The 14,495-nt window shown below is 41.8% G+C and overlaps 1 protein-coding gene and 1 non-coding gene across 3 annotated transcripts; both read right to left on the reverse strand.

The window, feature by feature from the left end:
- Nucleotides 1-3,248: 3,248 nt before the first annotated feature.
- gmeb1 (glucocorticoid modulatory element binding protein 1) lies at nucleotides 3,249-13,457 on the reverse strand. 2 transcript variants are annotated; one of them, XM_028400462.1, is made up of 10 exons: nucleotides 13,369-13,457; nucleotides 11,430-11,607; nucleotides 11,278-11,330; nucleotides 11,084-11,202; nucleotides 9,911-10,014; nucleotides 9,048-9,196; nucleotides 8,841-8,966; nucleotides 8,610-8,747; nucleotides 8,279-8,401; nucleotides 3,249-4,522 (listed from the first exon to the last, which is right to left on the reverse strand). In XM_028400462.1, the coding sequence occupies exons 2-10, from the start codon at nucleotides 11,564-11,566 to the stop codon at nucleotides 3,669-3,671; spliced, it is 1,803 nt and encodes a 600-aa protein (XP_028256263.1). In that variant the 5' UTR covers nucleotides 11,567-11,607; nucleotides 13,369-13,457; the 3' UTR covers nucleotides 3,249-3,668. The 2 variants fall into 2 exon arrangements, with proteins under 2 accessions (XP_028256263.1, XP_028256262.1); XM_028400461.1 differs by having other exon boundaries at nucleotides 8,279-8,416.
- Nucleotides 13,458-13,805: 348 nt separating this feature from the next.
- On the reverse strand, nucleotides 13,806-13,940 carry LOC114432753 (U11 spliceosomal RNA). The gene has a single exon (XR_003670317.1). It is a non-coding gene; the product is annotated as a U11 spliceosomal RNA (small nuclear RNA).
- Nucleotides 13,941-14,495: the final 555 nt, after the last annotated feature.

Consider the following 14,495-nt stretch of genomic DNA (forward strand, 5'->3'; position numbering starts at 1 on the left):
GTCATATTAAATATCACAGCAAAATATGGTAACATTTGGGGAATAGCAACCAATTACGGCAGTTAGGCAGTTTTCGTTTAGGTTGCAGAAAAACCTGTCAAAGTTAGCATGCTGTGCTAACCGCAGACTCCTAGATAGCCTACAACTGTGAATTTTTGATTGTCTAAAAGCCCCAAGAGGCTATGGTGGGAACTGCAGCTTTGGACAACTCCATGGACAAATGAACCAGCTCAGGTCTTAACTGGGCCTGACACAAATCAAATGGAATAATACAACACAATATGTATGTAATACCACACTTCACCACTAGGCAGGCTAGTGAGTCATTTTAGCAAGGGACAATGGCAGAGCTATTAGTACTGCTGTACTTTAATGCTAATAGTTACATAGTCAAACTAGCAAGGTCACTTTTATTTATTTTAAATACATAAAAAGTTAAAGAAGCATACCAGCTTCTTAAACTTTTACAGTCAAATGTCCCAGCTTGGGATGAATAAAGTATTCTAGCTAGAGTTGGTTTTTCATTCATCCCACCTACTTCACCCTGCACCTGGCAACCATTTTTTAAACATCAGTTACAGAAAAAAATATGTATTGTTGCATCAGTAAACTGGACTTCAGGGACCAAGCGTATGGGTGAGGATGGCCTGCAAAATCTTTTGGGCAGCAGCTCCAGCCATCACTGCTTCTCTGTAATTGGCACTTGAGGCTGATAAGGATGGTTTAAATCCTGCTTAGCAAAGCTTTAAAGAGCTGCTCCTTCACTCCAAAAAATCCTGCAAGTCACAGTTCTGAGGATTTAAATTGAGACTGCAACTAATCATTTTTTTTTCCAGATTAGATTTTAATTGTTTTGTCCATAAAAGTTGTAAACAGCTCAGCAACATCTTCTGACTGACATGCTGTCAACACTCACATGTAACTGCAAACTCTGTTTGACATGTCAATGTATATAAATCAAAGAGGGTCTTACTTTTTGTTATGTCACCTTATGTAGACTTCCTTAAGTGTCCTTTGGACCACCATGTGGTGGCTCTGGATGCCGCCATCTTGGCAACCTCTGACTCCGCCTCACTACCACCTGATCCGAAAATGGGCTGATGTCATCCACCTGTCACTCAAGTGTCTCATGTGGCCACTGGAGGAACTGCAGCTCCTGGCATTCTCCAGGTTGAAGCTTGTAATAACTGCGCACACTTTAGGTATATTTTAATATCATTTTGGTGCTTTTTAAAGCTGTTCACATCGCATTTAACTCAAAAAAATGATCCCATCTTTAAATATGAATACAAACTGGCTGTTATGGGTAAATATACTTTTTGTCGGAAAACAAAGTTCACAATAACACTATATATGTTTACCAATGTTTTATGGCGTCTCAAGGATTGAGAGAAGTGAACTCAGACTGACTTCCTGTTATCAGTGAGATTTCAAAATAAAAGCACTAAGATGCCATTTAGCATTCTCATTGTACAACTGCAACGTTTTTCTACCCAGATGATATGTTTACATTGATTGCGGCTGATTGTAGGTGTAATTTGTTAACTACTAACATATTAAATAATATAAATAATGGTTATGTAATTCTGCTAACGAATGAGTATGTACATACTTATTTTACAGTATGATAGCTTTATAATATACACTACCATTCAAAAGTTTGGGGTCACTTGGAAATATCTATATTAAAAAAAAAAATTTAATGAAGATAACATTAAAGTAATCAGACATACAGTCTAGACATTGTTATTGTGGTAAATGACTATTTTAGTTAGAAAAGGCTGATTTTCAATGATATATGATATAATGAATATATACAAAGGTATACAGAGGCCCTTTTCCAGCAACCATCACTCCTGTGTTCTAATGGTACATTGTGTTAGCTAATCATGTTAAAAAGGCTAATTGATGATTAGAAAACTCCTGTGAAATTATGTTAGCACAGCTGAACTGTTCTGCTGATCAGAGAAGCTATAGAACCGGCCCAGTGACCCCAATGTTTGAACGGTAGTGTATATACATATGTCTATCGGTTTGTTTATGAGTGTATGTTTCTTCCTTTTGATGCTGCTGATGGAGCCGCATCCTGCCTACCAGCATACACTACCACAATCATGGATCTATTCTCAGCTTTAGCCGAGGCAATACTGCCAACACGTCAGCTGCCCTGGCCTTCCCTTTTAGCGGCCGATCAAGCCCTCAGAAGCATTTTCCCACACGTAACCAATGCTGCGTTCTTTGTCTGGTTCACAACATGCGAAGAAACTCGATCAACAGCCTATGGAAGAGAGCGTGCCCTCTCCTCCCACACCACAGAATGACCCCGGTGGTTTTCACCCTCTTTACCACCCCTAGCAGGTTTGTATTCAGCTACATGTTTCTTAACAGTCACTTCATCACGCCATTTCAAACCCATCTTAGGAGCTATAATAAAGCCCTGCACAGATTATGCTGTCACCCTGATAAAACCAAGAGAAGTCAGAGATTAAAGCAGCCTCATCAGCCCGTAGTGAAGTGAGCACACAGCGCGCTCTGGTGGCCAAACACCAAAACCACACTGACATTTTTTTGTAGTTTTAATCTGATATTAAAACACATTACAAAGTCTGTATGCAAATACCCTCATTTGTTAAATTACTGGAAAAGTCTTGAACAAGTGGGGGTGTGAGAAGTACTTAAATTAAATCATGTTTGCACCTTAAACAAGGCCCATCTCCTCAAACTAATAAATAAGACTACTACTTTACAAGTGTAAAATACAAGCAAGTCTGACATTAACTATATATACGTTCTTTTACATCCTGACTTTGTAGCTCACACGCTATCTCTGAAAAGGTTGTAGGTAATGAAGCAAATTCCAGTAAGGAGTTCAGTCCGTTTCCAAAAACAAAACAAAAGAGTAAAATAAAAAAAAAACAATATACAAATAAATTAAAATTAAAAATCGAAAGAGTGGGGATCTTTCTTTAGTCCGACAAGGACGTCACACAGTGCAAAAACAGTAACACCACAGACAGTGCAATGAATCCCACTCCTCAGGTTTAACACTGTTACTGGTATGGACAGCAGAAAGTGAAGTAAATGCATTTAAAGGAAAGTGTGGTTTATTACAACTTTGGTCCCATTTTTTTAAGCATGGCCATCAGTTTTATCAGCATGAGAGCTCCATCAAGAGAGATCATCAGTCTTCATTTTGCTTTTGGTATTTTTGTCAAACAAATCACATAATTAACCAATCACATAAATAACTAACCAGACTGACTGTAAAAAGAGTTGCTGTGTCAATATGCAAAATGAACTGAGCGCATAGCCAGCATGCATATTAGTTTTGTGACTGACGCAGCCCCCCAAACTTTAAACTTTAACCTGAGTGGCTGTTTATAGCCTGTCTGGTCATGTGACCGTTGTACCAGAAATGCACAAATTAGACCTAAACTGTAATAATCCAGTACAATCGCTTCAAATACACTCCGAACAGAGGCATCTCTGCTGCTGTGATGTTTTGAATTAAAATTAACAGGTAAGAGGTACAAACACCAAACTAAAAAGAAGGGGAAAAAATGGCTACCCTAGTGCTCTGTCTGAGGCCGGAGCAATATTTAAATGTACAGTTTTGTCCATGACTGCTCAATCTATGAGTTCATACCTGGATAAAAGAGGAGTGTGTCTCATTTCACCTTGTTTTCTTCCTGAGTATTTTCTTCTATCACCACTATCTGTACATTTGACAACTGTCCGCTGGCGTCCAGCTGCAGCCCCTGAACCCCTTCTGTCTGCGCATCCTGTATTTGGCACTGCGTCTCCGTCCCAGCAGCCATCGTCACCTCCATTCCGCTCTGCACCACCATCGCAGCGCCGTCCCTGTCTGTCTCACTGGTCAGCTGCAGCTCCATCACTCCCACCGGCTGCTCCACTGGAGCAGGGTTGATCTCGATTACTGTGTGCTCTTGTGTGGTCTCCACCTCGCCCTGCATCACCTCCCGCTGCACCAACATGGTGCCATCCACCACCTGGTGGCCCTCTATGGGCACCACCTCGGCGCCGCCAGCCTGCTGGCTCAGGTGCACCAGCTCCACAGGGCTCACCACCGTGCCCAGTTGGCTAGAGTCCTGCATGGTGGTGGTGCCAACCAGGGTGAGGCCCGAAGACGGGTGCAGGGTGATGGTGTCCGCCTTTCCATCTCCCGTCACCATGTAGCGGGTGAAGAGCTGTGAGCCTGCAGGGAGCAGGGTTACTGTGTTGGAGGACTGTGCCAGGGAGGCGATGGGCAGGCCTGCTACCGTGAACGGCTGCCCCACAGAGGACAGCGAGATAGGTGAAAGAACGGTGAACTGCTGGGGCTGGAGGGCTGCCTGCTGGCTGATAGGAGAAGTCAGGAGGGTGGTGGTGGAGGCAGGCCTCTGGAGTCGAGGCCGCTTGGTCGGACGCTTGGTGGGAGTTTTGTTCTTGGCCGGTTGCGGGCAGGTCAGGAGAGCTCGTACCTGCTGCTGCTTCCTCTGTTCTTCCAACAGCACCTCCAGGTCTACAAAGACAATGAGAGACAAACTTTTATCATGGCTCCGACTTTCATTTTCTTCCAGTGTTGATTAGATATTTCGACATCTTAATATTGATCTTTGATACTCATCAAAAATGGTGGGCGCGCTTATGCCAGCAAATGTCAAATCCAATCTCACAACATAAACTCAATTAAGTTGTCATCCATCTCTGTTCATATTTTGAGTTCAAACAGTGTAGTGACATGAAAACAATATATCTACATAAGTTTAAGTTTAATTTTTTGTGATTCTGAAAAAGGCAAAAATACATTTCAAACACTGAATTTTATCCAGTTTCATCTTTTTCATTCACATTACAGCAGACAGGCAGAGACAGACTGATAACAACACAAATGACCACTCAGTGTGTACTGGAACAGCAGCCAGAACACTGTCTCTGTCTCTTTTTTTTTGAAGCCTGTCATTATTTTGAATTGATCCTGAATCAGAACAGAATAATGAAACTGCTGACAGCTCTGGACCTTTTGCTACTGCTTAGTGAATTTGCCATTTCTAATGTGTCATTTCAGACACTGCTGTGTAATCATATTTAATATGGCTGATTATCAGGATTTGACAGTATTAGTAAGTAAGTAGTAAGATTTTTTGTCTCACTAAGAGCCCTTATCCGCCTGAGTAATCCAAAGGCTGGTGTCAAAATATTATTATATATTATCAAAAGTAGAAGCAATTTCCCCCTGGGATTAATAAAGTATTTCTGATTCTGAAAATACTTTTTTACATTCTAGCAGCTTTACTTTGTTACGCTTTGCAAATCATCTTTATTTATGTATTTGATCTCATCATGGATGTTTAATAATAATTTAATAAGTTTAATAATAATTAATCATCATTATGCATGCAAGTATTTGTACTTTGTTATGTACTTAAGTACATTTTTATGTATTTATACTTTACTTGAGTAAAAATAATAGCATGCATATTTTAGACTTTTACTCCATTCGATTTTGAAGCCATTATCTATATTTTCTACTCCACTACATTTCTACAATGCTTGTTACTCGTTACATTTTTTGAATACAGTTTCAACAAAAGGTCTCTATCTATGTCGCTATCTCTGAAGTTGAAACCAATCGGGTGGCTCTATCAGCTCCAATGATAGCAGAGCTCATGTTTGGCAGCAGCACATCAGCAGATAGACTGTCACTGGCCAGGATGCCTTTTCTTGAGCTAGCAGTGCTCTTGTTAGCATTGCTAATACTCAAACCAATGTGGAGTATATGCTACCAGTCACTGCTGAAAGTTGTGCTAAAGATTTTGCTACATCATGCAACCTTACCAGACCCTACATCTTTCAGTGAACACAAGCAAAGTTTTTTCCTTCGAAAGGTGGCCTGTCTTTGCCTGGCCCCAGGATTGCTTATTTCATCACTGGACATATGAATGCAACCCCATTAAAATGTGTAACCTGGGGCAGGGGTTGTCACCAGTCTCTTTTAACCCAAACCAGTATGTTTTCCTAAACCCTAACCATGTAGTTGTAATGCCTAAACCTCGATACTGAGAGAAAAGTAAAGTAAACCGACGTCCGCAACAGGTCAAGCCTGAGCCAGACGTATTATTCTGTCCACTGGCACGGCGGCTGTATCTATCTACTATGATAACCATGAGATTGGGTGCATGATGTCAAAATGTGTCCTAGGGGTTTAATACCACAGTCCACAGGCCTGTATCTGACTTTTATTTGCATGTTTCATTCTGATCAGAGCTGCAGAAATACAAAACAACAAACAAAACATCCTATATGGAAAAAATTAATAGGCGCAAACAGGGTGTGAAATAGCTCCTCTTCACTACCATGTGCTGGTGGCAGATGCTGGCTTTAAAAACAGGTGCATTGTGCAAAAGCACTGAACAGGGAGCATCGCTTTCACCTCTGATGTGTGACTAAGAGTCTACTTCCTGTTGACTGAAGCATGAAGGATTATTATAGCTGAACCGCATGCGTTCATTCCCCCAGAGTTACAGTAGACTATAAACTATGAACCGGCAAGGAAGCAGGTGGAACGATACACACTACGTGGGCTTTAATTGATGCATCACTCTTTGTCGAAAGTATGATCTCAGTCAATGTAAACAACCTTTTGCTTTCTTGCTAGGTTAATTGAGGGATGTTGTTAAAACAAAAAACTCATACAGGGATTGGATAGTCATCTGCTTTCCATTTTTCAACAATAAGGCAGAATAAAGGTGCTCTCTCTCTCTCTAGGGGCTGGGTTAGCTGAGCTCTTTTCCCATTATCTGAGGCAAAGATATGCTGTCAATTACTCTGACTTCTAGACAAAGCCTGGTCCCCCAGAAATGTATGTGGAGAGCCACAAATGCTGTTGGCGTCGGGTCAAAATACGGGAGAGATCAAGCATGCTGGAGGTAAGTGACTCTCTAACGTTCAAGTTAACTGTTACCTCAACTACCTAAAGCTTAATTTCTGCATAATTAATTGCACAGCCACAGAGCTACAAGCTAAATTTAATTGCTAATAGCAACCAGGGCAAGAGACACATTCATTCAGGTCATCTATGACGGCACCTGTGAGCCCTGCTTCAACCAAATAAGGGCAGCCAAATTCATCAATGCCCTGGCTGATGCTGTTAAGAAACCTTAACGTCTGACCCTGTAATGGCATATCGACACATCAGAAGAACGTGTGGGTGGACTTGGTAACATGGCATTTCTTCCTTCATATTTAACAAACACAATGAGGGCAGGTGAGAGCTGCCAGGACTTTGTCTTCTACACTTGCAACTGGGAAATGTAAATGGACCCAAAGAGAAGACCCCTCTTTTTTCCAGAAGAGGTAGCAGTATCTTAGCTACAGCCAAACATTGGGCTACCATCCAGAAGTGCAAATAAACATCCAAGTGCCTTGGGAAGACAGGTTATCCATTTCTCATAGCACTTGACCACATGCATTTCTTAAAGGTTGGCATGCAACCTGTTGTGGCTTCCAGCAAAGTTAGTCTGCCACATTTGTAAGAAGATCTCTAAAGAAAGTCATCAGGGACAGCATTGACAGTGAAGGTCTGCTCAAGATGCCTATGGTTAACATGCGCGATGGCTAACTTGCCTTTGTCTCAGGTAAATGTTCGATCCACACATCACTAAAATATAACAACTTATATCAATAGTCACAACAGCGTAGCTAATAAAGGCTATGGCACAGCCCTCTAGCCCAGGCAGTTCACCGTTCCTAAATCGCTGTCCTCTGCCGCTGCCGTGGCATTATTCAAGCCTAAGTCAATCATGCCAAAAACAACCAGTAAATACAACTTGCAGGGGCAATATTTACTAAACAAATGCTATTTTATTGCCTTCCTGCAACTCTACTGGAGGTTTCAAGCTCTGAGTTCTGCAAATTGTTGTTACTAATTACTGTTATTGGTGCTTTATTATTAAAGTTGAACTTTATTTGAGTATCTGCAGCTGGGGCCCATCAGCAATTGAGATGCAGTGGCTTCTTTTCTTCCAGCAAACAGAGAATGACAGACTGAGGACACGGTCAGTGAATGTCACAGAACTACCACAAAATGTGTAGTTTCTCTTTGATAGTTAATTAGTGCAGCAATGATTTGAGTCTGAGTAGCAACTGCCGGGTATTGATCCTACATCACAATTAGCTTAGTTTGATTCTTGGTGTCATCTATTACACAGAACAGTTTGTGCAATTGTAAACATTCAGTCTTGTTAAAATGCTGCCGTCTTTTTCATTGTGTACTCACTGGTGAGCGTGCTGATGATTTGCTCCTGGCTCGGATCCGTCTGCTGCTTCGTCTTCTCCAGAATGTTCTTGACCGTGTCAAGCAGCCCGAAGACTTGGGCGAGGTTACTGAGCACTGCCACCTCTACCAGACAGGAATCTGGGATCAGTGCGGCAATCAATCAAAGGGTCAACCGGTCAGTCGGAAAGGAGGAACAAATTCAGCTGTAGCGCACAGGTCGGTGTTGATACAGAAGCCAATTTTTTTTACAATTTCTCCAACAGCAACTGAGTTTGTTCTTTCTTTCTTTCCATTTGTTTAGCAGCCAGTGCACATTAGCGTAATTCTGTACCTGTGTCCTGTAAGGCGGCCGAATCTCGGCGCTGCTGTACGCTGTTCAGCAGCTCCACCAGCTCCGTGTTGATGTTGGTCACCACTTCTCCCAGCAAGCCCACATCAGCAATGCCTTTCCAGAAATTAAGGGTGTCCTCTGTTGATAAAACACATAAAAAGTGTCAGTCGCATCTTCTTCCGTACATTGTATCAGTTCAGAAGCTGTGTTTATTGTGAAGGTCTTTGGAACCTGAGATTTCATTAGATCCCTTCTTGTCTGCACACTCCAGTGAAGAGGAGCTCCAGTCAGATTTCCCGCTCAGGGCCTCCGCCCTTTCCTCGCCTGCTGCCCTGCCATTACCCAGGACTACCTGAGCTGCAATGCACACACACAATAAATAGACCTTATGTTACAAATAAACGTAAAATCAATGTGGTTTTATTTTTTTACTCTCACCTTGAGAGGATGTTGGCGTGGTGAGTGCACTGCCGTCCGGAGGGAAGCGCGTGTTGTTGATCAATAGGTCAAACTTGGTGCTGCGACAGGTATTGGTACACAGTGTGCTGTGCTGGTAGAAGTCCAGCTGACCTGAATCCATCATTTTCCTGAAAAGCAAAGAGATAAGGAAGGTTAACTAGTGATACAAACATTCACCCCTAGTACATTTGTATTCACTTTTTGTGCTGTTTTTTCTTGGTTGGTAAGAGAAGTATCCAGTATTTCACATAAAATATACACTATTCATGATTAACTAGTTTTTTTATGGGACAGAAAACCCTGAACTGAAGATGTGCTTGTTTTGAATGCAGTGCCAAAATAAAGCTTTTTACAATGCAGGTACTACAGATAGCGGGCTAACATTCCCACAGTGCACAAATGTTAACAGAGGCAGCCATTTCTAGCTAACCTCATCTCCTGTGCTATTAAAATATGACAAGTACTCATGAAATCCAACTTCAAACTTGGCCCTGCTCTCACTTTGGCACCCAGCAAGAGACACACAAAGTGCAGAGTAGATTGGATGTATGGCTGTTGAGAAAAATGGGAGACAGACATACAGACTCCTTACTTTATGCAGAGAGATGCATGTGCAAGTGTGAATGTAGCTGTATAAATATCCAATTACTATGTGGTGTAGTAACACAGTGTATAACAGATGGACAATGCAGTTCTGCCTAAACTTATGGTATCTTTCTTCCAGGCACTGACATGTTAGACTGGCCTCCCTTCTGGGGAGCAGTTAGGGCGTCCACCTTTATCCATTTTATGAGCAACCACACAATTAGCATGTTGAACATTTTTCTCTCTCTTCCTCTCACCTTAGCATGACTCCCCCCATCCTGATGGCTCTCTTCCAGTCCTTCAGTGTGGCTTTGCCAGAAATGTGCACAAACTGCTTAGGGCTGATTAGCTGGTCTTCATACTGGTGGAGAGAGCACCAGTTAGATAAACACAGTGTACAGAGACAAATGCTAAAACTCCCATTAAAGCCACCTAATATGATGGATGACAGCAAGCACATCTTAATGCAGGCCATTCATAACATAGTTCTGTTATAAAAATCATAAAGAAGATCATTTGTCTTATTTAACTGGTTGTTGACATGTTGAAGTCAGTCAGCCACCGTGAACACAGGTCTCCTTAGAGCCGTGATAGCAAATCTATAATGACAAGTTAGTTCAGTGCAGCAGAGATGTGCTGCATTAATCCATCCTCAATGACACCAGCATACATTTTTATGTGACAGAAACAATTACCTTGTTGTATCAATATTATAGCAATGTGAAGATGTAATTATTTATGTTCGTTAGGACCAAGACATAAGGCCAAGATCTGAGAGCAGGAGCAGCGTGTACCCAGGTGCATTTCTCTACCAGACTACTTCTTGACTTATCTGAGGAGATTATTAGAACAACAGCAGCGCAGTTTTTTCTGTGTTTGAGTTTTGAATGCTGTGAACTGAATTTATAGCCTTTTAGTGGTGCTAAAAAAAGTTAAATCTTCTCCCAAGCCTCCTCCCAAACGAGAGGAAAAAACACTGTGTTGATGTGGGTGGTGTTAATTTTATACTCTGACAGACGATCAAACTGACTAACTTTCATTTTAACGTTCGTTCCAGGAAATTTTGTCCAGTACAACCAGATATCGATACTGGATATAGGATATAGGATATATTTGGGATAACCACTAGTTTGGGCTTGTTGAGGTGTTTGTTGGATGATATTCCTTCATTCAAGTGGAGATCCGTGCAGACCTTGTAGGGTCATCTTATGGGGAATAATACAAAGGACAAAGCATGGCAAGGTGGTGACTAATGTCACAAACCATGACGTCACCCTCCAGGGCTGTAGGTTCCCGTTTCTGCCAACTCCCACCTGCCTGTCTCACTATACTGCACTGTGAAGCATGTCAGCCTTACATGTTTACTTCCTGCCACACAGCCCACTTACCAAACAAATGACTAGTATGGAAACGTTTTCATGGACACCAACCTTCACACACTTCACGTTGATTCCAGGGCACACAAACTTCTTCAACAATAACATAGCTTTGCTGTCGCCGCAAGTGATGGGGCAGCCAATCTCAACGTCGTCTCCCTCGGTTTGCTCTCCTGGAATGAAAAGACATACCTATGTTTACCTCTGCAAACATGAGTTACATTTCGTCACATTGTCTTGCATCTTACCTGGATTCGCCTCAACAGCCATGACGGCAGCATCTGTTTCCGCAGACTGATCTCTGAAATAAAAGCAGTTTTTACATTACTTCCCGGTTACACATCCATGATGGGTGATCACATGGTTATATTGTTTGCATTCTGGCTTTGTAAGTACATACCCAGAGGTGATGGGCTGGAGCTGAAGGATGACCTGAGTCTTATTAGGGTCGTCGGGGTCACCATCGCCATCAGCCTTCATCATCACCACCTCACCCATGGACACCGTGACCTCTTCGTTGGTCGCCATCACACTCATGAGAGTAGACTAGAGGAGGGCGCCGCTTTGAGACTTTTCATCTGAAACAAACATAATGCATTCTCATAATAAGACTTTTGAATGGCCTTACTTGAACAAAGTTGAAATTTCAAGCATTTATATAGCTTTCTTTTAAATAACTTACAAAATATAAATATTTGAGCTACACTGCAAAAAGGCCCTAAATAACATTAAAGACTATTTGGCAAGACTATCAGAGGAGAGCTGATGTTAAGTCAAAATGCAGTGCAAGGAAACTGTGGTAGAAGTAAAAGGAAGCCAAAGAAGGAAGAACTGAAAAGCAGACATGCTGCCACATTCTAGACCATCTGTACTGCTTTCACTACACAAGACAGAAAGCGCCACAGTAGTCGAAGCAAGAGATAACCATGGACCAAGAGCTAGGTGGCATTTTATCAAGTTAATTAGGATGTTTGTGTTTGTATATTTGGGATAACCAATAGCTTGGTCTTATAGCGTTAGAGATGATATTCCTTCATCCAAGTGGACGTGTCAATGAGACAATCCAAGACCAGACAGAAGGACAGTTTGGTTTATGACATGGCCCAAGAATCAAGCCTTGGCAAGGTGGTGACAAGGGCCATCTACGGTGGCCGAGAAGGGTCATTCCAATGCAAAACCTGCAGCATAAATGCAAAACTAAGCATCAACATCTTGTTGCTGGAGCTTCCTGCTTCTGCCACCTCCCACCTGAGTGCCTCAGCTCCACTCGTACGCCACCTCTTTGCCTGTATGTAGAGTTTAGGCAAAGTGTGATGCTGTCAACATGTCATGACAGTTTGAGTTGGGTTTTGCATGTGGAACCATAGCTAACACTTACACAGTTAGCATTTGTTAACCAAGAAACACTGATTAAAAATGTACGAATTACAAATCAGATTATAATATCTTGAGAAAAATTGCAACTGCATACCGTATTTTTGCCAAGCCATATTCACTCTACCTTTCCTAGTCATTAAAATAGGCTTTGAAATTTCATTATTATATGTTATTAGCTTTTATGTATGAATTTCACCAATCCATGCAAATTGAGGATATATAGTCACTCTAGGGAGGAAAGCAGTGTCAGCTCAAACAGTGATGGTATTATGTTGGATTATTAAAGAGTATTTTTATTTGGGTTTGCTGTCCTTCTAAAACTGTCACATTCGTGAGGGCTAAGCTACTAATTCTCTTTACTAGTTTTGGCTAAATAGTTGTACCGATGTTCATGATTTGGTAGGTCTGAAATAACATGGGATTCACAGGTAGTTCACGCTTGCAATCCATCCGTTTTGTTGCAGATCAAAGTGATTCTGTTTGCAGAAGTTGGCAGGGTTATCACGACCGCAGCGCACAGCTCGCTGCTGAGACCCACACTAGCTACTCAGACTAGGCTCGGCGGTAGCCATTATGGCTAACACAAGGGCGTAACTTGATGTGTGGGAACCGGGATAATATTGTGAGCTATACCGTCAGACACGGGTAAAGCTTTGCATTTACAGTGTGACGGCTACGTGAGGCTTGTCTATGAACCGTACGTCCCTTCGTAACTCTGCATTTTAACTCTCCGCTCCCCCTCAAAATGACGTCTCCCTGTGCGGCGGCACGTACAGCAAACAACGGCACGGCGACGGCGTTGCCCCTCCATTCTGTACGAGCCTGCCCGGACTGGCTGAACCCCCTCCGTAATAAAACCCGAAACTATCGAATAAATCCAACGTTTGTGTCGTTAAAACGACGGCTACTTATTAACCACGTATATATTTAACCACACAGTAAAAGAAACAGCACGTCCTTACCGTTTTATGAAGACAAACGCATCCCTAGATTGTGGAGAGCTGCGGCGCATGCGCACTTCACACATACGGCTTGACTTCCTGCTGAACAGCGCTGGCCCTGTTTTCACGCTCTTGTAAACTCTGACAACTAATAACTGACAAAGTTAGATAACGTAGAAGAAAGGCAAGGGGTTGGTATAATTTTTTTAATAAGAACAAGATACGCGCACGTCTCAACCAGGGCTTATTTCAGGAAGTTAGCGCTGTTGAGCCATCTGCGTGAATGCGCGCCACACTCTCTCTCTCCTTTGAGACGTTCTATGGATATTATAATATACAACATCAGCCATTTGAAAATTAAATAAACCTAGGCTACTAGATTCTGGTCTGGGACCACTGACACATCACACTTGAGGCACTGTGTACCACTGCTTGAGTTTAATATTAACATAGCATTGTGGGACGCCAGGATAAACGATCACTAGCAGCCCCGAGTTGTAAAAATTATGCTTCCGAAATCTCTTGATGGCGATTCCGCAGAAGAGATGGAAATCCCCACCTCTCCTGTGCTAAACACAGCAGAAGCCCTTTTTAACGAGTTCATTCAACACCACACTATACGACCGTAAGTAACATCCCCTTCACTCAGAGGTGCAGAAACCGTTCGACGATGTGGGATTATTTTATGCGACATCAAACCACAGAACATCTTTTATATTTATATTTAATTCGTAATAGTGGCATAATAATAGCCTTTGACGCTATTTGGGTGAGAATATTTTTAAATATTTGGTATTCGAAAAGCATCATGGGTAATAAAGGGCGGGGAAACCTAATTTGGTTGGCTGCCGTTAGGTGCTGCGTTCAGGTATTGTGGGAAATTCGACTACCACATACAAAATCTTATATTTAACCATCTTTTCTTCCAGTTGTCTTTAAAATGGTATTTGGCAAGAGATAACTGAAAATATATTTTTATGTGTAACGTTGTCCTTCATTTTAGGATACATTTAAAAAATATCATTACCTATATATATATTTATTTGTGTTCTTATTTTTGCCAAATTACTTTTTATTACACTAAGGTGAGAGACCAACGGCATTTGAGTGAATTGACAACATAGTCTTTAAACATAATAAATAAATCA

Source organism: Parambassis ranga, chromosome 2 (assembly GCF_900634625.1).
Source record: "Parambassis ranga chromosome 2, fParRan2.1, whole genome shotgun sequence".
Lineage (NCBI taxonomy): Eukaryota > Metazoa > Chordata > Actinopteri > Ambassidae > Parambassis > Parambassis ranga.

Bases quoted from the DNA above. Each gene is read 5' to 3' on its own strand.
- gmeb1 (XM_028400461.1), bottom strand. From the start codon at position 11,566: ATGAGTGTGATGGCGACCAACGAAGAGGTCACGGTGTCCATGGGTGAG. The intron at 11,331-11,429 runs GTATGTACTTAC...CTTTTATTTCAG, and splicing joins CTCCAGCCCATCACCTCTGG to AGATCAGTCTGCGGAAACAG. The intron at 4,523-8,278 runs GTGAGTACACAA...TTGTCTTTGTAG, and splicing joins AATCATCAGCACGCTCACCA to ACCTGGAGGTGCTGTTGGAA.